Raw genomic sequence first — 27,458 nt, 5'->3', positions numbered from 1 at the left:
CTCAAAGCTCACAATGATTAAGTTGTATTCACGTTCTACCACGAATGATTATCGGATCATATCTATCGAATCATTATAGATTGAGAGACCACGTTTAAAAACTTGATTTAGAAGATATATTATCGCTGATTTTGTTTCGGCGAATGCTTAAAAAGTTCAATTTTGAGGCGACTGTTGATCTTTTATTTGCCTGATACATTTGTTCTCCATTTTTTGTCTTTTATTTTTGGCCTCGAGAGAGTGATGCTTCTTTCTCAAGCAATATAGAACTTCTGAGACCCGGCATATTATTTGTGATTATTTTTTAATGGAAATAGCGCTTGAACATGAAACGATTTCAAAATTTGCTGCAGTCTACTTAAGGCGGCATTTTCAATTAAAGCCCGGGGCGGCAGCATATGCTCCTACTCTATTGTGTGGGAATAATCGTGATAACAGCAGCGAACAATGCGATATTGGAAACAAATATGTTCGATATGAAATATGATAATATTTTTGTAAAATATAGTACACAAAAGGCCCATAGTGACGAGACTTCACTTAACCAAGCTTTGCATATTCGTGCATAGGGCCTACGAACCCTGAATGCATCTCATCCGCGTTCACAATCACGGAATCCAGTTGCATTGTAACAAATCCGTGCTCATTTCGCTACAGTATAAATTAGGAAATCTTGACGTGATATTCGGCTGTTACCTTTAAATCTTTGGAATAGTAGTCAATCGTGGGACTCCCCTGCCGGCGACCCGATATGGACCTCGACGGTTGACCTCAAAGGCCATTGAAGATATATCGTCTGATCAATCCTGAGACGAGTCCTTTGTTAGGTAAATAAGTGAGGAAAATCGAAATGACCATTGATATTAAGTATTCCCATTGCTTAAATGTTTCACCCATAAAGATCTCTCAAATAGCCCGACACGACACAAATACGAGTTCGTCAAAAACGGCTATTTTATACGACTTTAAAGTAGGGCTCTTGTAGTAGCCTATCAATCGCGTTTCTTTGTATTATTTTATTTTTTTCTGTACGACTATTTCCACTTGAATAGATATTGAAGCCAAAGTACCTGCGCCCGAATTCATATGTCCAAATTCTGTCAATAGTACGATAGGCCTGAGATTTCGAACATATGGTGCAATTGGTAGGCTACCTGATAGATTTAGTTTAAGGTATACAGCCAGGGCCGTAACAGCACTTCGCCAGGCCCCCCCAAAACTTTGGTCTTGGGCCCCCCATATGATGATAAACCGACCCCCAATGACGTTCGCTTTGCCACGAAATTAGTCGTACTGTTTAGTGAGCCAGCGCCAAGCGCGAAAATTTTCGATAATTCATGATAAAATCGGTCAATAAGATCGGGAATTGCATATATATTGCTATCAATTTCGTGTCCTCTCTGCTCACGTAATCAGATTTACCGGCAGAGCTGAGTGAGGTGTCTTGGAAACTGTAGGGCCCGTTGGTATGACTCCGTAACATAATGTTATTTCGTAACTTCCTGTCAGCTATATCAAAAAATATAGAATCGCTCAAACGTAGGCTACTAAACTAAAAGACACACACGATTTCAAATTGGTATTTATTCACTGGTATATAATTTTCCCCTGCGGGATGGTATTTGTCTTGTGTGGTTCAGATTGCCAAGACAGGAACATTCGGCGTCAGTCATTTAGGCGCTTTTGGACAATTAAACCTACATGTATTTTGTATATATAACGAAGTTTACGGTCAGCATAAGGACGGTCCTTTTCGGGCAAGGTTTTCTCACTGCCGATCGTTCTAGCACATTTCTTGGAGTCGCATGTCACATGGCCTGAAACTTTATATGTCTTGGTATATCGTGGCGCGATAATGACCAACGCAAATACGCCCATTTCGATAATCCTTTTTTTTTATATTTTTTTTTGGGGGGGGCAAGAGTACTCCAAAATCAAGATATGTGGCAACTCGAAATCGCGCGCAGCGCGAAAAAATTTTGAAAAAGTTGCATAAATTTTCAAAAAATACTCTATAATTTATGCTAATCCACGAAATAATTTTGGGCCCCCTTCGAGCTCGGGCCCCCCCCAATTGGGGGGTTTGGGGTGCGGCAGTTACGGTGCTGAATACAGCTGTAGACAGATATTGTCACAACAACACATGACCCATCTATCAATGCGTAACTAATCATGATCATCCTACATCGATAACAATTATATATTGATTTTTTGTCGGGCTCCGTAGCCTATACTGGAATTTCTGAAGAGTCTTGTAAGGCCTTTTGGTATGATTTAATTCCTCATCACTTACTCCATATGCAAGAAACTAATATTCCCAGCGTACCCACGACGGCATTGCAAAACGGGATTTAACCTACAAACGCGATTTATTGAAAGATTCAAAGAAGGCAATGGAATATTTCAAGAAAATATACGAAGCTAGATACGTAGACTAGGCACACTGGTCACAATCAACATCTAAAATATTAAGAAAAAATTTCTGAAGAAATCAAGTAATATTGATATTGAGAAAGAATAGACGATCTCAATCAGTCTGTTGAGCAATAGGTATAAAACTAGGTGTCGTAAAAAACTTTCCATAGCCTACTACCAGTGTCATGCGTTAAGAAAGTCACGTGCTATAGTAAGTTAATGAAGTTTTTTGTAGCCATTTGGTTTGTCAACACGATTATCACATTTCTTTTCATGAATTGTATGCCGTTGCATTGGGTGTATTCGTAGGAATTATCGCTGTGATGATCCCAACAGCGGCCCGGGTTGAATCCGAGTTGCGTAAAATTTAAATAAATTAGTGGTTCCGAAGGTTCATGACTGGATGACCAATTTCCACGATCCCAAACATAACGTTCATCATTTTCAAGGATATGGACCGTACTGATCCCTGTCAAAGAAATAGGGATTCGCGTCTGTATGTGCCTTCACTCCTTTGAGTCCCTCTCTTTTCTTTCTATTGTGATGCCTATTCCTGTTCGGCAAGCACGAAGATAACGGCAGTCCATTGTCCCCCTAAACATGAAACAAATAACTGCATTGTCGTAATATGCAATGTGCGTTAGGGAGATTAGAATGTCGTATAATAATTAGGGCTGGACACAATGATTCGAGTACTCGAAGCTGAATCGAGTATTAATTTTAATGATTCGAGTCGAGTAGTAAAATACGTTTTATTTTTTTCGAGTACAAAATTAGAAGCTCCTCGCAACTGAAAGTTAACTTACTAACGAGAATTATAATTTTGATACTATTTTCCACTGAGGAAGCATTGAAAACATGGTTGGCCGTATCGCAGCATACGAGACATAGTACAAAGCTACGAACGTTACTGGAAATAACACATTTCCGAAGTCGTGATCATCACACAACATTTTGAAGAAGTGCAATGAAATTGGTAGGATCTAAAAAATACCAAAGTATCTTTAATGTGACGGATAACAGGCATTATGTACTTTGTGGTGGCATAAAAGGTACATATTTGAACCTTGACACAGTATATTCTGTTGTGACGTCATAGTGAGTGATACTCGAATCACTCAGGTACTCGATTTTGCCCAGCCCTAATAATAATACTCCGGCAGAAACGCAATCGACGATTTAGGCCTATTCCAATGTGCACAGGAAATTTAGACTGATCTGGATTGAATTCTTTACGGATACAAACTTGAATTTGAACGGTAATGATATCGTAGGGTTACCATATTTTGGAAATCTGAAAAGAGGACACTTTTTCAAAATTTTCAGACATACATTACTGGAGTAAAATCCTGGAAAAATGGTAAATTTACCAGACTTTGGGGTAGGTTGACTAAAAAGAAAAGGGTCATTTTCTGGCTCAAGGCCTGAAAACCCGTCGGACCGCCACCGGCCGCTGATTTCCTATATCTCAGTCGAATTTACACGTACATTAAACCAAAGCCATTCTCAAAAAGAGGACATTTAGGCGTCCTCCGACGACACTTTCAAAAAAGTTTTTTAAAAAAATAGGACAAATCCTCTTAAAATAGGACGTATGGTAACGTATGGTGACATTAGGTATTTAGATTTTTATTCGGGTTTAGGCTTCCATAGCGTAAAGCATTCGGATTTATATCCATGTGCCCGAAAGCCCAACACTGGGTGGGAGTGGAGTGGCGACGATCGCAGGACCTAGTTTGGAATGGTCACCATGATGTCGTAATGGATCATTCACGTTATTTCCTTCTTGTGTCCATGTCCAAGATCGGTTCAAACTACATTCGCGGTTTCTCGAACGAGCAAAACGTTGAGGTCTGCAGAACACCCTGCGGTGCATTGGTGAATTCGGTTCGATACTTTCGCGGGCTCAAGTAGGCTAAAGCAATTCTGTATATATAGCCTACGCTCAAACTGATTGTATTCGTATGGGCGCACTGCATATCGAACCTCTGCCAAATGAATATTATCATCGCCAGGATAGGGCACTGCGCGACAGGTCATGAGGCATTTGTCCTGGGGCCATCAGCGAGTTTGGATAGCAGCGTAATCGAAAGATATTTTTTTTACCTGCCTGTTTAGATTAAGATATGCCTCAACTGTACAATGTACATTACCAAGATATCACAGTTGGGAGTAAACGCATCCTCGCCGTCTAAACCAGGACTTCCCTGATCGCCTTTCGTTCCTTTTTTACCTCGACGACCCTTGAAAACACCTTTGCTGATCATCTCAGCCACAAACCGATTATATGTATTTAAAGAGCTGAACCTTTGGCCGACAATGATACGGTGCGATGTTTATGAACAAGACTGCACGGACACAGAGATGGCAAAGTAATTCATAAGCATACCGTGAACAAAAATATCATGCATTCCGGGATACATCCACTGAGGCAAGCGTGCTGAGCATATGCGAATATCGAGTTTATGTAGACGTCCGCAACATTAAGCTACGCGCGGAGATTTTTTATAGTGGCGTCGCGTGTCGAAATTTCCGAAACTTCCATAAAGCTGTTATGGAAATCTACCAGTTTCGAGACATTGGTTTTGTAAAGTTGCTGCGTTTTCGAGTCAAATCCACCAAGTCCAATAGGTGCTTGAGCACTATATTTGAATTAAAAAAAGGGCGGATTTGATCCACCTTTTAAATTTGCTCATGGATTGTAAACCATTACAGCATATATCACATCTAATTGATTACAAATGCACTAAAGCTGTGTATTCTGTCATATTAATTCTATCTCTGATTTCATAATACCTAGCGCGTGCATGCGATCAATTGAGCTATATAAAGACCCGATCTCATATTGTCCAAGACCAGTTGAGATCTATTTATGACGTCACTTAGCGTCATTGCATAACTATCTTTTTTCGCTGCAGGTATTTGGTAAATATTCTTCTGTGGGATTGTATCAGGGTGATTATCTGCATCAACTTTATAAAATACTGTAACGACACCGTACGCACCAAAGGACATGCAGATCCGTCCAGTCCCGGAGCTCCTGGATCACCCGGTGGTCCCTTTTGACCTCTCTTCCCAGATTTACCTCTTAAGCCACGTTTTCCCTAATAATTTTACGGAAAATGCATTCAAAGCAAGCAATGAATTGATATGGTCACATGCATGAACGAGAAAATGCACGGGTTTGAACCGTGGCCAATAGAGCACAACGTGTTGGTGTGATTCTAGCGTCTTATCCGACGCGGGTGTATGTAAATTTAGGAAAATACTACACAACATACAAGGTACATATAGCATATACCGCCAACCTTCCATTGATGGGTTCGGGTATTTGACAACTCCATGGCATAAGCAAACTGTACAAAGCAGGGTCGATCTAATACTCGATGTAGCACTATCATATTTCAATCGGCAATGTATGGCTTTGCCGCTATTAAATTAAGTTCAAGAACAAGACAATATTTATGCAACTTCCTTGATGTACCCTATACATCAGGGCTGGCCAACCTTTTTGGCCTGAGGGCCACATTTGATTGACGAACTTTTGTGCGGGCCACTAACCGCGCGAACCGCGAAAAATTTTTGAAGTTCATAGGTCAATAATATTGTCACTTGACTGTATTGCGGGCCTGCTGTTTATCGCTGGGCTAAGTTTGCAAGGACTGGGCTATTCGGCGCATGGACATGGACATGTTGTGACCAACATGGACATGCTGTGACCAACATGCGCCAATCATTTCCTGCCTAGGTTACATGGTCGACGGTCTTACTGCGAGCGCAAACGCAAGGTCGCATATGTTGAACGACACTTTGTCTCGTAATCGCGAATATAGTTAGACTCAATCTGATAAATTAGGTGTTCTCCCATTTTCACAAAAGGGCAACAATATTAAAAACAAGAAATCGAGTGACAACATATTGCGCTAAGCTTGTAGAAATTTTTACCTTTGATAAATCTATCGCTAATTATTCTGCTTTATTGTAGTGTACGAAGATATACCAATAAGTGAATGGCTGATGGATCTGTCAATGCGTCGGAACCGATATTTTAGTCATCACATCTCAAGTATTGCGGCCAGACTAATCAAATTTTTGGTTGGCCTTGCAAGCTCAAAATATGTACAATCCATTTTTGATAATATTAGAAATTTCGGAAATTACCTCGCGGGCCACTCAAAACCTTCTCGCGGGCCACATGTGGCCCGCGGGCCACGGGTTGGCCGGCCCTGCTATACATGATATAGCTGCAGCAATAATATGAGAGCTATCCTCACTCTCCTTGCGTATGTTATGTAGGCCTCCGGGTTTTGATGATTATTATTTTTTCCACATAATAGCGATTATATCGAGTTCATATTCTGGGCATGTTATCTCGCAATGCACCCGATATATCATCGTCACGTCTCAGGTAGAGTTCTCCGGGCATTTGCCAAGCGTGATAAGTGTGTTTAAATAATGAAGAGTTTCTCAAGTACCCGTAAATAGAGATTTCGTGGAGACAGACAACGTATAGTTTACTTTATTGTTTTGGTCGGATGGGCATCATTACGTTCAACTGACATGAACCTAATCAATATTCAGCCCACGTGACCTCGAAAAACGACTGCGGTATCTCCGATACTTGAAAATAACGATTTTTAGTTTTTATGAAAATTCCAAACAAATATATCCAATCGAAAGACCGTGCGATTGACTGTATGGCGATGTTCGTTCAATTGTTCATGCAACCGACCATGCAAAGCGATTCATATCCGCACTATCTCTTTCATGCATGCGCCAAATCGATATCACCCACATATGGAGAATATAATAATCAGTAAACATTTCGATATTGGTGAAAATCAATTGAACTACCGGATAAATGTGCTTGACGAAAAACGGCAAATTCACATGCTTGTAGGGCATTTTTCACTTTAAAACTGAATTATTAAAAATTATTGTTACTCTCCAAGGCTGTCTTACACATTTGGTAATCATACGTATGTTCCAATGATTATACATAATTCCACTATACTTGGCTACTGACTATAAATGATATCAAACTTACCTTTAGACCTCTACGACCCTGTGAGAAATACGACATAACTTTAACGCGTGAAATTTGTTCGAAAGTCGATGTACATCAAGTCATTGATATATTGCCATTCCTATTCCAGTATTCTGAATACTTTCGAAAAATAGGTAATGCTTTGTAATCATCTGTTCGGATTTCATGCCTTGAAAGCTAAGCTTCAATTTCGTTGAATCAAAATGTCTAATTAAGATATATTTATACTCAATAGTATATTCATAAGCATGTATCTGTCATTCTCCAGGATCAACTCATATCTTAATTCTTTGATTGCATGCAAATCCATTTGCCACGGATCACGAATTAGTGAAATGAAAATACTGAATATTCTCTATTTCTACCAAGTATATTTACCTTTTGGCCTCTGAATCCCCTGTCGCCCTTTTCTCCTCTTGGTCCAATTAGTCCCTGTTTTCCCGGAGGCCCCTACATTGAAATTTTTCGCACGCGTTAACCTTCTATTCGCGGGTTAATGCTCGGGGTGGGTGGTACTTGCCTGAAGCCCTGGACTTCCTGCTGGTCCTACTGGACCAGGTATCTAAAAGAAAACATTGAAGATTTCATTAAAATGTGTGAAAGCGATAAATTAATCAACCGGTATTAGTGGGCGGTGTATTCCACAACATCAAATCAAGTGGGTATTCGTCAATAACTTTATACGATCTATGCCAACGTTCGCAATCGGTCATAGCCTATCCTTCCGAAATGCGCTTTTACCCCACGTGCGACTGGGATTTTAGACGTCATGTCGTCATTTTGCTATACAGCAATAGCGACGAGTAAATATATCAGTGGCGACATAACTGAAATAATGTTGAAAGCTCTAGCTTTTATTCACGCTACATGGTCCACTCTACACTTGACAAAAATAATATTTACCAAGATGTTCTCTAATGACCCCAATTCGTTGGTGATACAGGAACAGCTCTAAACGAAATCACATGTTATTGGAAAAGGTGTGGCGTTTTATCTTCAACAGTTCAGTTATTGAGATACATCAGTAGACACACTCACAAAATTCGATGGTCCGGGCGCAATGGCATATACAGTACTCTGCAATGAAGAAAATATACAGAAAATTAATGTATGGGAAGATTGAGCAATGAGCCCATTGAGCATTCAAGATGATGGTTAAACCATAGTGTGCTATATGGTGTCGACACAGGCAAATCTCACGCCTCAGTGAAATTGTATCACGTCACAATTTCCATTTGGCTACAGGCAATTTGACGGTCATTTTTGACCGACTTGCCGAGCATTAAATTTGGTAAAACGGGTATCAATCGAAAGCTGACTCTGCACTGATTACGAAAATATAAATTTTATTCCGCTCGTGGCCCTGGAACTCCCACAATCAGCCTCGAATTTTTCATTGTTATGGAGATTGGCATTGGGACGCAACAATGGTGAACAGTGCTGTCTGAAACTTTTTCTCTTGAACTATTCTCTCGTTTCGCCTGACAGCATTGTTGCGTCTCAATGCCAATCTCCATAACAATGAAAAATTCAAGGCTGATTGTGGGAGTTCCAGGGCTATGAGCGGAATAAAATTTATATTTTCGTAATCAGTGCAGAGTCAGCTTTCGATTGATACCCGTTTTATCAAATTTAATGCTCGGCAAGCCGGTCAAAAATGACCGTCAAATTGCCTGTAGCCAAATGGAAATTGTGACGTGATACAATTTCACTGAGGCGTGAGATTTGCTTGTGTCGACACCATATAGGACACTATGGTTAAACTGTAAGAATCAAATGATGCAATAGATCAAAGGTCTCAAACACGCGGCCCGCGAGAGCATTTTGTGCGGCCCGCGACGTCATTTTGGAATTTCAAGTATTCAACAATATATTCAGGGGCTATCTATCTTTATTAGATATAAGAGCTTGAAGTTCAATCTAAACTACTATAGAAATCACTGGAATCTCAACAAACTTCACCATCACATCACTTTTAAAAGCTGCCATGCGGTAGAAGATCAGCTATTACGTCACATTTCTTGTGCATGACGATGGAACATGACCCGCTGCTGATTCGTGACTGCAAATTGTGATTTGGTTTGGTGCGACCTTCTCGTAAAATTACTCGATTTCTGATTGACTGGGTCATTAAATAAAAATGACTCGAGTTGAGTCGGGTCAAACGTTAAAATCAGACAAGGACTTGCGAATCGGAACGGTGACTTGTTAATCCTACGGACGCAACAATCCATCAAACTGTCATGGAGAATAGTAATATATCAAAAGGTCGTAGCTTGCGCTGCTTAGGGTATACAACTATCTAATCAGGTCAGTGTGGTAACCATTCGCATTCTATGACCCCCGTGACGTATAGTTGGTTACATGCTGGGTGTTGTTTGTTCTCTTCATCCATGTTATTATCGGTGGCGAGTAGGGTAGCAGTACGCTCTACAGCTGTAACACCAATAAAATATTCGCCGATTGGACATTTCTATTTCAGGGATTCTTAACCAGGGTCCGTAGACCTCATCGGAGTACGAAGCACCACATCAGGGTGTGCGAGGTGCATTGTGGAATTAGGCCTATATGCTGTGGAATATTTTCTTGGCCAATTTATTGAACTGGAAAATTGTCTTATGTGAATGGGCTTTCTGATTTTAATATAGGTAACATCAGAAATTGTGTTGAAATAATGAAATGGATAGGCGCTACGAGAAATCTCATTGGAAGCACAAGGGGAACGATCGCTAAAAAGGCTGAGAAGCAATGCTATTACTATGGCTCAATAATTTAAGTTGTTATTGATATGTTCCAATAATAATCGAAGGCAAAATCTAACTCTGATTTAATTTGACTTTGGCAATGACAATAACAATAGCCTATATTTATCACGACTTTAACAAAACTAGGATTAGGCTACACCGCTCAAATGCTCTGATATAAGATCAATCTTCAGTATATTTAAAAATATTTTACATAAAATTGTGGCATGTCAAAGGTCCACTAGCTGCAATATTATAACCCGACAGTTTTGCGATGTCATGATTCATCCTCTCGTACGATGTCTATAACTTATTAATTAGAAAAATTATGCCCGGCAAAAAAAAATTATTCAAATATTTGAATATGTGATTTTTTTCGTGTCAATCGTGAATAATGCAATTGTAACCTACATTTCCACGATGTTTGTGGAATGCCTGTCTGCAAGGTCCCGTCAAATAAGGCCTTGGAAATTATACATTAAATATTTCTATTATTGATGCTGCGGCCCGCGGCGTCATCAAAAACTAGGAAATGGCCCGCGAGCACATTTGAGTTTGAGACCTCTGCATTAGATAGACTTGAGCTTCGGCCTGCTAGTGTCCTTTGAATCAGGCCAACTAAATCTCGTTAAGATAACTACCGTATCAACGCATAAACTGCCAATGTGGAAATAAAACTCTGTTATTCCGTGAGCGACACAATTTCTTTTCAAGTTCATCTTGCCTAGATCAATAATTATAGTATGTACTTCAATATGGCGCTAAAATTCTGGTTCCTGCTGATCGTGATCGTGAAGTATTTGAGAGATCGACGATGATTGAATGCTGCACAGTACTTACTGCTCATTGAGGAAGAAAATGAGTCCGACTCTATAATCGATCAACATTACCTGGAACTCCTCGCTTTGTGTATTATTCTGACACTCTCCGTGTTCTCCCTGTATATTGAACCAGCATTACAGAATGACGAATATCTTATGAGGGTAAAAGAATCCCAGCAAGGCCTCCGTAGCTTTATTTATTGATAGTTTGATTGATGTTTTGGTATCAACTTGACTTGTTGATCGGCCTGGCATTGGCGTGAAAATTGGCTCACATTTATCGGCGTTGTTCAAGTTAATATTTGCGGCGTTTTCACTGCCTTGTCACGATATAAATCACTGCTCCTTCGTTCTCAAATTACCTGCAGTATACAATACATATATTGACAGTATATATCACATCGACATTTTCGTTTAAGTTCAAAAATATTTGAGTAATTTTAAACAGTACAGTGTGCAATTGCGAATAAATAAGTATGAGACAGTTCATTCTTTCTGAAGAAATGCTCATGTCAATTATGGGAGGTAGTCAATAGGCCTAAAAGTACACCGTGTGCAGCAGTGGTCTGCGCTTCACCATATGTCCTTCTTTAGGAGGATTTGTCCTCCTTTTTCAAGAAATCGAAAATGTCCTCCTTCATAGCTTTGACAGCCAGGCCAGGCCAGGTACAATGGTAGTTAGCCTATACAGGCTATACTGCAGATGATGTCGAGGCAACGGTAGAGGCAAATTCCAACTCGCACATCGATATTGCCCGAGTGCACTCAGAAAAACGAGGTTGTAAGTTGAAACGACATCGCCGCACCAAGCGTTCTCCGTTTTCTGTTTATCATATTACGTGTGGTGTCGAGTTATGGTCGAAAAATACCCAATCATTTTTATTGTGATGTAGAACCGGTATTATATTCTTTGTCGTCACATAAAGGTACATGTTTGAACTGTCCATATCATTCATGATGTTATGACGTCATAATGAGTAATACTTTAATACTCAACTCGGCTCGAAGCCAAATACTTGATTCAAAAAGTGTGAGGGTTCACGAGAAAAAGTTTGGGAAGCTCTTCTGAGTCCATGATGTGCATTTGCATCTCAAAAATTACAATGTCTGGCGTGACCTATCAGATCTGATATGTTTAGTTAGATAAATGCTGGTGCATGACATCATCGGAGGTACAAAATAAACTACTCTGACATGGTATGCAATTGCGGATTCGTCCCTATCAAAACAAGAAATGCGTGATCCGAGAAGAATGGAGCATGAAATGACAATTTTGACAATTGAATTGACAATTTTATCAAAGAGAACACGGACATGCAGAAGTATAAAACCCGAGCGTGAGATTTAGAAAGTAATCTAATTGCATAGCGCTAACATGATTAATATTAGATTACAATAATTCGGTAAAATGATCGCCATACTATATTCCCTTACAAGCCCACCTTACGTCCCGGCGGTCCACTTTCTCCATTAACCCCGTCACGGCCGGGTGGCCCTACATCACCCTGCAAAAGATATCACATGGTCAGCGAGCTTTCAAAAATTTCGCATTTGATTATAGATTACTAACCTACGTAGGTTAGTAATCTATAATTTGATACGGCATTCCTTCGCATTTATACCATATAAGCCTACCAATATTCCATGACTCATTCTTCATACGGGAAATAATAGTTACTATGACCTTTGAAGGCTAGTTATTGTGACCTATCCTTAAGTACAAAGGTATAATACATCACGACTGCTCAATGTTTTCTGCTATTATAACTTTCGATTAAACGTGGGTTGAGTATTATGATATGCGCTCAGACATATGGCGCATAACAATGAATCCGCAACGTGGGGTCATTGTCACGAATAAGTGGTCGAAAATGGAGACAGATGTTACCAGAATAAATTGACGTTGAATCCGTGAATGGGTCTCGCATAATGTGTTGGATAAATCGGATTAAGATTCAAGTGATCGTTTGCGCGGTTCGTTGTTTAACGCTACTTGAACGTTCAAGGGCCCAAGAAGTCGGTTTTCGCCGTTCATTTCCTGTCTGCATCGCCCCATTTACAGTTGATAAATATAAACTTGTCAAATCTATAATAATATCTTTAATTGTAAGCGATCTGCGGTGGCTCAATTTCTTTTTGTAATTTCACACCTCCAGTCGAATGGGAACAGACGTGTAACCTATAGGATGAAACCTTTGTACGTATAGGGGAGATGTGGTACCGATGACACACTGTGACCGAAAATACTTGAAAAATTCTCTGTCATAATCCCATGATTACACTCTGTGAATTTGTTTACAGTTGCATGCTGGCAGAATCTTTCCTCACATCGAAATAACTTTGACCTGCGGGAGTTATTGGGTCTGTGACATATGTTTTCTGTTTTGGGGTAAGAAATAAATTTCGATCGACGTGTACATTTTCTTTGTAACCTCAACACGAACAAATAGGGCTTGTTGGGCTTGTATCAGGCTGTATAATGGCACATATTTTCTTTATTCAATACCATTCTTGAGTGGACTTTTTTCAATTCAAATACAAAATATATAGCGTGGGGGTCGATCATAACATAGCCAAATCAAGCAAAATAGTTGGACTAACTAATCATGCTACATCAGAAACAGGCGGACATGCACAGAGGCTGTATGTTATAATTACCTGTGCTATTTTATCGCTATGACGAGCTATTTGGACATCAAAATGTCGATTTACGGACACTATGTAGGCCTATGTGCCCTCAAATGTGTAAGTTTGAGCCTAAATCGAAACGTCATTTTATGACAACATTTGAGTTAATATGTATTCTGTATTTCTATGGTGGCGACCAAACATTGTCCTTTGGCTTGCCATAGCTTAGTGTAGAGTATACACACTAGGCGGTAAGAAAAGTTGGAACATCTGAGTTTTTGATCGTATGTATCATAGGTCCCAAGGTCTTGTGCCTTTGGACCCACCCGGTGGGGACCGATGATGCGTTCGAGCAACAAATGTAGAAAGTTCATGAACATTTTCTGACAAGGCGGATATTTATGAATATGTCGCGAAACAGTTGGGAGCCAGAGATAATCTTGCGATTTTTGATCCATCGGTACCACATCTCCCCTACTTAACAATCCTCAAAGAAGCGGATGGATTTGTAATTGGATGAACTTCAAGATTTTCGGTCGCATTTGCGTTACACCTGGGTTATTAATTATTACGAAACCGCGCCAGGTTTTCTCACCTAGCATTTAGGGTTTTAGCATTTTGGGCGTAATCAAGACTTGCGTAAACGTATATATATTAGTATATATGGAATCTGGATTCTTGCTCGATTGCCGTGGATTACATCAGGGGCGAAAGGGTTTAGTAGACAGTCTAGACTAGACTTTAGACTTACATTGTACACTCGAAGTTGTTCTATAAGGCTTTTGTTGATATTACTACAGGTCCCCACTTGGAGACTCACTATACTATAGTTCATTCGCGCGGGGGAGAAAACGTGGAATACGGCCCGGTTTACTGTACACACTATTATCGTTCTTCTAATCCACGGGTTATGGTGTGGGATTAAGTATAGTGAGCCTTTCGATATGAATCCATTTCCACGTCCATGCAAAATTTGGGTGGATGAACGTTCACGATAAGTATCGTGACATACGAGGAACACTCACTGCGCAAGTGCGCAAACTTGAGGATTTTTTGGATAAATTATACCTTCTCTCCTTTGTGGCCACTTTCCCCCTGTTCTCCCTAAATGAAAGAATAGTTTTGTAACAGACGGTTAGATGTACCGCACAGTATGACTGAAAAGTTGCGAGCTACTCATGTACAATAATCAGTGACGTACAATTCCACTAAAGCACGAGGTATAGGTAATGATTTTCGAATTGTCCAATCTACTGTCATACTTCAAGTACAGATTTAATTTGCCGAATTCGAATATTTCTCATATAAGCAGGTTTTAAAACACTTGTAAATACGCTCTCGTATACTTTCAATATATCGCGGTCGGAAAGATCTCTTTGATCTTACCTTTATGCCCACAAGTCCTATACCCGGCGCCCCAGGAGGTCCTGGTGGTCCCGGAGGGCCAGGTAATCTTCTTAGCTGCTACAAAATTCAAAGAATCACTGTTATAGGGATGCAAAACCATAACATATATATAACTATAATCGGCAATTACCTCCATTCGATGGTTAACTCTAATTTTATTCATGTTAAAGATAGCTTACATTTATGCTACATTGAGATCAGTAATTTCAGGGCTATGCATGAAAATGAAGCTCTTGCATCAAGTGTAAGAAACTAGATTTCATTACTCATTAGGTTTTCAACGATACGACGTATATCTGTTTTTAAAATTTTCCAAGATGCAAAGAATCTTTGGATAATATACATCTAACGTACTAAGATTGCTACAATTACCAGTAAAGTTGAAGCTCTTGCTATGAATTAGTATAAAATTTACACAGCAATGCATTCTTTTACAATCAGCCATACCAAAAAGCATGCTCAGCAAATTCATCAGCTTCATTAATCCGTTCACTAATCCGTTCATGCAGTCGTTAGAGAATTCCGAATGTTTTCAACTTAGGCAGATATGCTCCAGCCGACCCGAAAGTATATGCATACCGCAGAAAACAACAAGCTTACTTACCAAGCTATTGCATTTTTCGTTGTAATGAAAATAGGGTACATTAGTATCCCAAACGTTGGGTTGACAGTATGACAGACATACACGGGGCTCATGATCAAATGTCGAGGGACCTGACAAAGCCCTTTTCTATGGACCTCGGATTGTGCTTACATCAAGCGCAAGGGATGCTGTCACGTGTAATCGACTAGCCGAGTAGATTTAGACGTGGATTGGTGTCTTAGGATTCGTAGCCAACATTGATGTTAGTTGTAGTTACTTCAACAATTTATCATGCAATGTATACTTAGCTTTCCAGGCGAGCGCGTATAACCAATATACAAATCAAATCAACGAAGACCCGACGTCCATTACGTGACTGTGATTATAGTGGTAACGCGGTGTGATAGGCCTAATTGCTATGATGTGATGACGAACAGCGCTAATAAAACGGCGAAGGCAGTTCAATTAATTAATTATTTCATTCAATTCCAGTTCACACAATCTATCCAACAAACTTTATAAAATAATGAAGTCCCTTGGAAAAGACAGTAAACAGGTTATGGAAGACAGTAGAGGTAGGTTTGCATTTATAACAGAAACCAATTCAAAACGAACTTTGAATAAAACACTGTCCTTGTTTGTTTAAAACATATTTTTTATTGTTTTTATTTGTTTCTTTTTATCCATGACGTCACACATCTTAAATTGTTATGTAGCAGTGGATTGTAGTTGTTACATATGGTTCTTTGGGAATCACAATTGAAAAGAAAAGAATATGGTAAAAATAGCTCTTTTGACGAAAAGGGTTTCCGACACCTGTCTTAAATGGACAGAAATATCTCTTTGACCAGGACTACATCGTTATGCAGCATTTTTACGGTCGTTGGTCACTGGTCATTATTATCAGAACATGCATTTGGTTCTAGTGATGTATTACTACCAAACTGTACTGATGAACCGAAGATGATTTCGAGGGTTCGAACCATGCCATATCGTATAAGTCGACTGCATCTAGTGCAAATCGTCCCAAGGCTCACACTGCATGTCTTTAGGATGTATTTACACAATTATTCTTTAATTATACAACTTCCGAAGAAGAAAAAAAACAATTTTTTTAAATCAATTTTTTTTAAAACCCTGTTTGTTTAAAACATGTTTTAAAACACCTTTTGTTCTAAATGCAACCCTATAGCTGTAGCCAACATTTGCACGCGCAACAATCGCTTCCCGCTTAATGATTCTGGCATTGGTGGACGAATACAGTTCTAAGTCGAGTAGGCGAAGTATACAGTATACAGATAGCGAATATAATCTCATATTGAACTCGTATTATGTCTTGTCTATTCTTCACACGGCTGCTTTTATTATTCCGCGTTCATGCTGTGTATGTTTTCTTATATGTGCTTTTTAACGTTACATTATATTTCACAGCCACACACGTTATGAATTGTAGGCCTTCAATTTAGCATTTTATAGGCTTTTAGCCACATGATCAAGCATGCAAAGATTCGCAGACACTCCATTACCATGTTCATGGTCGGATTCTAAGTATACCAAATATAGTTAAAAGAATAATCACGATCGTAACACTACCATAGATCTTATTTATAGGCAAATGTTACCATACCTTTCTTTATGGCAGTATATCATTGAGATGATTTAGTAAAGTTGTGTGAGTCAGAAGTATAGGACATGTAATCACCCTTGACTAGAAAGTTCAGATCTCAATTATTCAATGTCAGTTACGAGGAGAAATTTGTCTCCCTTCTAAAGCGAACAAATTGCAGACTAATCGTAAAAGGGATTCCGGATTAGAGCACACGACAGCACGCAAGAAGGATGGACGAATTCGTCTCATCCGAGTCAGTCTCACAAATTATTCACGCTGGTCGTCAAACATAGTTCATGCCAGGTAACTTCATATAATTCACACGGTTTCGATCAACTAACCAGCGTTGGTTGCACGGAAAATATATGCTTATTCATCCCCGAGCTGGTCTGTAGAGAATGTGAAATTTATATATGCGTAATATAGGTAACTTAGAGGTGGTCGAGTAAAAAATCTATCCACTGAAATTCAGTACGATCGGCAGTTCGTTTGATCGGACACTATGCTTCGATATATCCACAGTATATAGTATAGCATCATTGATCACTGCTAATTGATATATCCTGCTAGTAAGGTAATGAGGATAAGCGGAACATAGGAACCGCGAAGCAAAGCGCAAGCGACTTCTGGTATGACCTATAGGACGAATGTCACTCCACCATCAACCACGTAAGCATGGGTTCTCAACCATGGTTAAATGTGCCGCATGTGGTTACGAATCACCAATGCAATGGGGTACAAGATGTAGCGTGAAATCATACGTGGCTTCGGCGTATTTGCGAAGAATCCATGACAAGCATAACTTTGTAATGGATGGACATTGGACGCAATGATTAGAGTACCCGAATCCGAATGGATATCGAATAGCGATGATTCCAGTGGAGTAGGAAGAGTCGATATTTTCTACGCTAAAATTTTTCACCTCTTTCCACTGAGAGTTATGTTATCCACGATATTCATAGCTTCGATACTTACGATACTATTTGGTAAGCCTTGAAATCTGGATTGGTCGTATCACAGAATCCAAACTATGCTGTGAAAATCTACGGACGTACGCGTAAAGACTTTTCTGTAACGTCGTGATCAACCCACAGCATATCAAACATTGCAATGACATATAGATATGGTCGCAAAAATTACTAATAAAACTTTAATGTTCGGTAGAACTGGCAATACTTTCTCTGTGGTCGCATGGAAGGTACAGTTTTGAACTTTTCCACCCATTCATACTGTTTAACGTTTGGTGGTCACTAGAAACTTTCATCGAGTGCTTAAAAGGCTGAGGTGCGTTTTGTGGTAATTCGGTTAGCGATTTGAGCTTTTCGGGAGCCGCGTGAGTGACTGAGTGTTCAACGACGGGACTCAGTCACGCAACGCTGAGGCTTAAGGTCAACAACAATACCGCGGTTATTTGACTAGACTGGATGATGAATGCGTCTGTATCAAACCGCACTGTCTATAGAAGTCGGCAATAGTCACAAATCGTTACCTTCGTCGAAATTGGCCCAGATTTTCCTGCGATTTCCTAGGTTTCCTAACTGCAGTCGATGATATATCTATTTCGGAAGGTAGCGCGGTGGGGTTTTTACGAAACATGGAGGAAGCTTCTTGGTTATAAGATATTACCTCCGTATAATAATTTCTCACGAGTACACAACCAGTACCAGACAGTCGACAGCCGACATCTGACCACAATAAAATATAATTATCCTTATATTAGCAATAATCATCGCCAGCAATAAACGATAACATGTTTACCTATCTAAACCATTATAGTCAATTTGGTATTATCAATTTGACTAGAAATGGGGACTTAAAGATGTCAGTGTGCTATCTGATTTAACGTGCTGTCTGTGGCAGACTCACATATTTAGCCTACGTACAGTGTATGGGCCTACTCCAACGCTCTATACCGTTGCCCACCGCCAATCGTTGTTTACATGGGAAGTTAGAAGAGACTACCCATTTCTTCCTAAATTTAATGGTCACGAATGATAAGTAATGCGTGATCACCGGGTCATATATTTGATCTTATTAGTGGCATGATGCATAAGGTCATATTTTTGATGGAAGATGGTGACTTCATCTTGCATTAATTAGCAATGATTTTTGTTATATCATTCACATATTGTGCTGTAGCGGTGAGTTAGCGTGAAAAGAGAGATGGAACTCACTAGGAATCCGTGTTTTCCTTTGTCGCCCTTGTCCCCGCGTTCTCCCTGAAAAAGGTCGGACCGTTGCTAGGATGTGTCATTTCGCGAATTTAATTGATCAGAACGGACCTTGGGCCCTGGTTTGCCAGGATTTCCTGGCTCCCCTTTAGATCCACTTAATCCAGGAGGTCCCGGTGGTCCAATGAGAGCTTGATGTTCGTACTAAATGCCAATGTAAATAGACATTGTCAATCCAGATACGTTACTGTATCCAGTACAATTTTATTATAAATACAATGTCATTGCAGTCGTCCATATATCCACGATCCATTATTCCTCAATTGAAATTTACGAAATCATAGACACTGGATTATTTTGCGGACGACAATCTCGATAAATATAGTCTCGTCGTTATACATTACAATAAAAATCTTCGATTTAAGTAGAAGTTTCCATGGTACCATAGAAAATCGTCTATACAGGTATTACTTACCGAAGGTTGGCGACTTCTCACAATGGTTCCTTGCAACAGAGTCTAAAACGAGCCATCAAATAAAGATGATTGTTATTCATCCGAGTCCGAGTGTCGCCAGGTTTAGTAAATCTATGCTTGGTGTATTTATCTAGGCTTGTATACGCTTCGATATTACTGTAGGATACTAGACAACTATTGTGGGATGAGTGTTAGTAGACTTATCATGAAAGGAAGTTGTTGCCGTCGGACTTTTCTAAACAGTAATATTATTCTTTAGTCGCATAATATATGGCGCATAGAGCTATGCGTCATGATTGTGATTCATAATTATATATGCGAGAGTGGGATACATCAAAGGGCGGTTCGATCTTATGCGGACGTTATGGATCTGTCGTTACCGAAGTTGCAAAGGTTTACCGTCACCAATGAAACGACGACGTACACTGAAATCCCAAGCTGCTTATACCCCTTGTACCTCAGTAGTAACTTGGTAACATTGCGTGATATTGGCAACAACATCACTTAACAAAATGTTACATAAATCTGTCCTCCAGCTAGAATTGTTCAGGCCCATTCTCATTGACTGATTTGCACATGCACAATAGTGTTTCGAATACTAAAACTGAAGAGTAAAGCGTTTTCACCGAAGATGTGTACTGTACAGTAGGGCTCTTCAAAAATGACTTTTTTTCTCAAATCGCACTGGCTACTTGATAAAATTGTTAGGTTACCTAATTTAGGCCTACACACCAAATTCGGTTCAATTCCAACCAGTAGCCGCATTGTTACAGGAGAAGAAAGTTTCTATTTATTATGTAAAAATAAATAACAAAAAATTTGAAAATTTTCTGCTCACCCCATGAAAGTGTTAGGTTGTCTATAGAAACGATGTTCACCAAATTTGGTTGAATTCCAACCAGTACAAGCGGAGTTATTGCCGTCGAAAAATTTGGATTTGAATAAAATAGTATTTACGGTGAGCACCGCTATAATAAATAATTAAAGAAATGGTCACCGTAATACTATTTTATTCATAATTCAAATTTTTCGGCGGCGATAACTCCGCTTCCGCTGGTTGGAATTGAACCAAATTTGGTGAACATCGTTTCTATAGACAACCTAACACTTTCATGGGGTGAACAGAAAATTTTCAAATTTTTTGTTATTTATTTTTATATAATAAATAGAAACTTTCTTCTCCTGTAGCAATGCGGCTACTGGTTGGAATTGAACCAAATTTGGTGTGTAGGCTTAAATTAGATAACCTAACAATTTTATCAAGTAGCCAGTGCGATTTGAGAAAAAAAAAGTCATTTTTGAAGAGCCCTACTGTACAGTACAGTGCATGCATATAATAGGCCTATATACTCAATCTGATTGAATATTTTTCGTTTATAATTCTTTCTAGCTTAATTAGAATGTGTGCTAAACTTCTTTGTTCTTACGATCACTTGGAATTTATACTATAATTATATATGCTCATAGCTCATTGCATATAGACTTTTAGGCTATTTTTCCTACGGGAATATGAAGTAAGCTGCATTATCGACGCATTTCACAGAACGTGAGTGTTGACTTGTGTAGTGCGAAAGTATGCAATTTCAGGATCAATTCTTTGTGTCCACCTTGAACCACCTGCACATTACCAGATTGAGCGCTGGTCACACAGAACGGCATTACAAGTAGGTATTAACCCTGTTGAAATCCTTGAACATGACAGGCTGGAAACAGTGAGATAACCTTAATGTAGCCCTAAAGCTTAGCGGCATGACCTTGCCAAACTCATGATCTAAATTCTAAACCATGGCCAGATATGCGGTAAGTGCCCATGAGTAATACGGATTACGTTTTCAACAATATCTTCACGCATTTTAACGTAAACCAGAATCGAGCAAATTTGGTTTGAGATAAGTTATATGTGTTTTGAGATACCCAATCTGACTATCCTATGATCAATTGATCATATTGATATTACAGCACGCGGTGAGTGGCATACCGCATACGAGTTACGACACACGGGTTGAGTCATCGATAATTTCCTTCGTGTGTTGTTACTCCCTAATGTCCACGATTAGGTCAAGTTCAATTCCGGGCTTTGTGTAATTGGAATTGTTATGTTATGTCATCAAATTAATCCTGGACAGCTGCTATATGAAGTCATTGGATGGGAGCATGCATTCTCGTTAAATGTGAAGATGAAGACACGACAGAACAGAACAGTGGTTTTTGAGTTGGCTGGTTCGCAACCCCAGATGGCGCCAGACTTGTGATGCGGGAATATTGAAACATCGGGGTAGGTCATACAGGGATATCTAAACTAGATATCCCTGGGTCATAAAACAGCGAAACCATACTTGTCTACCATGCATTTTAGTGACGGAATTATTTCTTTATTTCGAATTTGGTTAACCGCACTTGCTGACGTTCGTACCTGGTTAGAGCCAGCCGAATAACTTGGAGTGGAAGAAATTTGGTAATATGAACAATGAACGTATCTTTTGTTGCGACATTTCCATTGTTACCATTAATTGTGACGCGACAATCCACTATTCGGACTAATATTTTTTTGGATTCAGATTGTACATTTCCTTATTCTAGTTTTGAGTTGTGACTAAACTAAAGTACCCGCTAGCCAGACTTGGGCAAAGTGCGGCCCGCGACGCGATTTTGAACGTCCCGCCAAAAGTTATCTGGAATTCAAAACATAAAACCTACTTTTGAATGTTAATCCGTGGACTAGAATCATAGGCTGTGTAAACTGAACCGGGCATTCGTTCACTATGCAGCCTGTATATTTATTTGCCGCGATTACGTAGCCTACGTACATCATAAAAGAAATACCGATTCAAAATAAAGCCACTGTAGCAAAGTGTGCCGTGATAATTAAAGCCACAAAAAGTCACTGTTCCATATAGTTTCGTCCAAACCTTCTTTGTTGCCGTTGTCACATTTGCACACCCTGCTTCCCAATTCCTAAAACAAGTCCATTAATGCTCGTGATCAAACGATGAACCAGCGGGCACGGCAAAAAATGAAAGGTGAGGGCCGACGACCGAAATTCCAAGAAGATTCGGAGCGCTAAATATTTATTTACTAAAGAGTCAGGGTTGGACCCGTCCTTTTAGTTTGTGGAGAGCAGGTCGCCGTGGAGTATAATTTAAGTCGGTTTTATAGCAAAAAAAAACACGAAGACAGACACTCGACTCTGGGCGAATTTCAGAATCACTGCTAGTTTCCATCAACAGCAAAGCCTATTTCACCAAGCTGTAGGCTACACTGCTCCGGAGGCAGCGACCAAGACAAGCTTTGTATAGTGTCCAAAATACATTTGATTGTCTTAATAAACAACGAGTCTATGGGTTAAAAATAGTTTAAAATGAATCATGTTTACCGTTGTTTTGAATTATGACGGCGAATAAATATTATTTTTGTTAATTAACAATTACTTTCCCATTTTCCCAATAAATCCATTGAGCACCATGTATTTACAATGTAGTTTACTGTTTTCAATTTATAAATACAATTAATTCGCCGCAGAATACAGTTAAAAAATTTGCCTCGGCCCGCCAGCGTATTTTCTGCTTTCATTTGGCCCGTGGGTTAAAAATAATTGCCCACCCCTGTGCTAGACAGTGAAGGTTCTAGGTCAGTGGTTCTCAACCTTTTTGGCTGCGCGGAACCCCTATGGTCAGTTGGTCAGTCACGACCCCCCTCCGTTTTAGTTCAAATTCAGCTCTATTATCGTGTAACCGTTATCTGTACTATGCAAATATTAACTGTAGGCTGGTGAAAACAACAACAAAATAACCTTTCTTGAAATTAACATCATACTATCTATGTAAAAATGGGGAAGACGTTTATTATTTCATAGCGAATTCTGTGGCTGCATTTCATGAAATACATTGCCGTGTCTCGAAAATCCGCGTCGTCGATTTGACATGAACGAGTGACGTAAATCCATTAACTTGCACAAGGATATGCGGTGGTGAATGTAATAATAACGCGCAACTTTTTTGACGACACCTTTGGGTCTGATCGCAACATACAGGGTACCAATATAACGTCCAGCCTTGTTATTTCTATATATGATCTCATATTGATGCTATTCTGGAATGGCGGTTATGTATATCACAGCAGAAAATGGATTTTTTTTTGCAATCGAATTTATTCCGAAACCCCAACAAAACATCTCTAAACAGCAATATGTTTGTATCGGTAGGCTACTGGCAATTTAACAATTAAAATGAGTTTACACATCAGTTGACAATTTCAATTCAGAATTCCATTCTGTTTATGTGAGTCCTGAAGTTTTAGCAGCAATGGAGCGAAACTGCTTCGCGATTTCTCTCATAAAAAATAAAAATTAGCTCACACATTTTTTTAATTTGGAGGTTTCGCGGACCATCTGAAATTGCTTCGCGGGCCCCCGGTTGAGAACCACTGTTCTAGGTCATAAGTATCAAACATAAGGCCCGCCAGCCGATTTCATCCGGGCCGCGAAGCAATTATGAGAAAATGGAAAAAGTGCTTTAAGAACCAGCACATTTCTAACGAAAGTTGAGATTTATAATAAGAACTGCTTTCATTTAAATAATATCTCGGACAGTAAATGTCGAACTGTGTTCAACAACTAGTTCAAATTGCTCAATGCCGCATTGCACGTACCATCAGACGGTATAGTGGTGAGATTTCACTCAAGTCACTATTAGGAACAAGTCGGACAATATGACGCGTTTATCCGAAAAGGCAAAATAGCCTTGCGCACTCGGTTCCGGATTTTCTGGAATATTCGACCACAAAATTGCGATTTACACAGGCGAAAACGTTGCGAAAAAGCCAGTGTGAAACCGTTGTATGTAAGTTACATGGAGAAAATAATATTTACAAAAAGTATATACTTCAAGTCTTTGAGGTCATATAATGCTTTATAACTTCTGACTCAAAAGGTTCAGGGCCTCCAGAGAAACACGAATCGTGACTAATAATAGTGAGCCGTTTGTCGTTTGCCGTTTGCCGTTAAATCTCCTGTAAAACAGCGATCAATTGCATACAAAACATACGCCCGCCCGATCAGGATCACGCAGATTTTTGCCAATTTCGTTGTCTGGGAATAAAGGTGTTGCTAGTGAAAAACAACGGTATGGATTTGTAGGTAAAATATTATAATCATTCGACTGTCCGGCCCGCAAGCGATCAAAAGGTTTGAAACCGGTCCGCGACCCACGTTGAGTTTGACACCCCTGTTCTAGCCACGTATTTATTGTGGATTTGTGTGTTGAAATAATGGGTGTCTCAATGTGCGAAGTTTTAATAATTCAGTGGCTGTTTTTATAACAAAAACAATTCTAGATTAGAACAATTACAATATCAAATGGACATTAGAGTATAATAATGGTTTTGTTCAACAGACATGAAATTGGCATGCCCGTGGCTACAGAGGTCTAACCTTCCAAAACTTTGTACTATGGCGTTTTTTGCAAACGTCACAATTGGTCCGAGGCGTCGTGTTATTGTTTAAGGATATCGTCTGGCCGGGGAATGGAGGGTAACCAAGGGAGTGTGAATAAGGAAATAATTTAAGAACCAATACTATGGGTAAAATGAGCTGAAAGGCATGATCAGAAGACACCAGGTACTACCAGGTACCATACTCTGCTATATTCAACACATGTTGTCCAAGAGCAATGCTACAGCGAAACTGAACTTACCTGTGGCATAGGCTCGCCCGGCTCACCCTGTGAAATTCAAGGATATCATTAATGGGGCGTCGGAATTTTTGAAGTTTGTAGACTAGGGAGACTCGCTCTAATCTAAATCTTTTATCGAGAGTGACATAATTATATTTTGCCAACACAGCCAGCGCGAATGTCATCTGAGTCAGACCACTGAGATAACAAGCGTAACAACCCCTTTATTCGCTGGATTAGAGCCATTCGTGGACGATTTGCTTCGCATGATTGTTAGGTCGAATTGATTGACTTTCTTTCTGGCGAGTTCTACAAAACTGTCATCAGCTTTACGGCGGCCATCTGCATATAGGCCTACGTAATAGTTCGAAATCTCAATACTCCGAATCAAGAGAATATAACATTGCATTGAAAATAGTCTTCGCTGATTTTGTAGACTCTGAATGCGGCTCTCGAGCTAAAAACTATGCCCACCCCTGTTGTAGGCCTAGCTAGACTATCTGCAGTACATCGATCAATCTCGATATTCCGACCATTAGCAAATCTAATGAAATGTGAAAGTGGTAATACAAGTGCTATTTGATTTATCATAAATTAGTACATAATACGGAGACTTCTCAGAACCCATCAACATTATAGCATATTGACAACGTAAGATTCAAACAACGCCAATAATCCTGCGAATTACCGCAAGTAAGCTCATGCACCCAATTAACGACGTAATTACACAGAATTAAAAGTTAGAATATTCAGCGATTATAAAAGATAGTATAGCCGTGCTGGTGATCGACCGATATACTTTGTCGCCGATATTCGGGTTTTGGTAACATCTGTAATAGCCAAAATATGGAAGCATCGGCCGATATGGCAAGGTCAGAATAGTTACTTGATGAGTGCGTCTGCGGAAGCCGAGTTGGTGAGCAGATTGTATCATATTCAGATTATAATTTGATTCTATCCTCATTTGTAGAAGCGATAGGCGAAAATCGGGATCAGGCGTAATCGGAACATCGGTCGATCAGTAGTGAGCAAAGACAAAAGAGATTGTGGTTGATTTGGAAAGTCAGTCCGCGAGGGCCGAATATTGTGCGTAAAATGAATGACAGCGTGAGATCTAATAGGCGTGCCGAAATCGCAGTTGGCGTGTGAACTGTGAAGCTGTCTATTACCGTGCAGTGTTAGTGTATACTATTGGCAAGCCTAAATATGAATGAACACTAAGACAACACGTAGGACGGTTCATGAGTTTTTAAAATGCCCGACAGCACCTATATATTAGCGATGAAGAGATTGGGTTACGTTACGTCCGCGCCTTGAGGTCATTCAAGGGTACAAGGAATGAGAGTCATGCGAGAAGGACGAGGGAAATTCAATTGGCATAATACTCATTTATTTGTATTATGCACGTGTGCGGCGCCGGCACATGCAAAGGTAGGTTTTCGCATTTCTGCTACCAACCTTATTACCCTTCAATCCAGTTATCCCTGGCTGTCCCTGAATACGAAAGCGTCAGACCGTCTCATTCACCTGTGGCGCTATGCGTACAAATTAGACCTTACCATATCCCCCTTTGGACCCTAAATAATGGGATAATAATATGCGATTGGACGCGCAGCTGTAACGATCATTGACATTATACACCCAAATAACGAAAACATCACTATTATTATGACAGAAAATTATGGTATACCTTTACACCAGGCAGTCCGGCGGATCCCTGTAACATGACAACAGTTGAGTAAGCTGTCTATAATTAGCATTGTGCGTCAATAGAGTGAAAACATACCAAGTCGATCAGCCGGACCCGATAGCATCATAAATCGTTTTTGATATTGGAATTTGGGGTGGGTACTTTGCATTCTTAATCGTGTGTCAAGAATTAACACTAT

The 27,458-nt window shown here is 39.7% G+C and overlaps 1 protein-coding gene across 4 annotated transcripts; it reads right to left on the bottom strand.

Moving 5' to 3' along the window:
* Positions 1-4,568: 4,568 nt before the first annotated feature.
* Positions 4,569-27,377, bottom strand: LOC145458372 (uncharacterized). Of its 4 annotated transcripts, none has more exons than XM_080336732.1 (17): positions 27,260-27,357; positions 27,129-27,146; positions 27,028-27,063; positions 25,591-25,617; positions 19,901-19,942; positions 19,537-19,629; positions 19,429-19,473; positions 17,596-17,643; positions 15,042-15,119; positions 14,724-14,759; positions 12,470-12,532; positions 11,097-11,144; positions 8,501-8,539; positions 8,366-8,413; positions 7,841-8,024; positions 7,463-7,480; positions 4,569-4,658 (listed from the first exon to the last, which is right to left on the bottom strand). In XM_080336732.1, the coding sequence occupies exons 1-15, from the start codon at positions 27,293-27,295 to the stop codon at positions 7,956-7,958; spliced, it is 726 nt and encodes a 241-aa protein (XP_080192858.1). In that variant the 5' UTR covers positions 27,296-27,357; the 3' UTR covers positions 4,569-4,658; positions 7,463-7,480; positions 7,841-7,955. The 4 variants fall into 4 exon arrangements, with proteins under 4 accessions (XP_080192858.1, XP_080192857.1, XP_080192859.1 ...); XM_080336731.1 differs by lacking the exon at positions 4,569-4,658 and adding an exon at positions 5,421-5,519; XM_080336733.1 differs by lacking the exons at positions 4,569-4,658; positions 17,596-17,643 and adding an exon at positions 5,421-5,519 and having other exon boundaries at positions 27,260-27,359.
* Positions 27,378-27,458: the final 81 nt, after the last annotated feature.

The sequence above is a fragment of the Botryllus schlosseri genome, chromosome 16 (genome assembly GCF_051294905.1).
Source record: "Botryllus schlosseri isolate E-star chromosome 16, Bs_hap1, whole genome shotgun sequence".
Taxonomy (NCBI): domain Eukaryota; kingdom Metazoa; phylum Chordata; class Ascidiacea; order Stolidobranchia; family Styelidae; genus Botryllus; species Botryllus schlosseri.
This window is presented reverse-complemented; position numbering and strand designations above follow the sequence as displayed.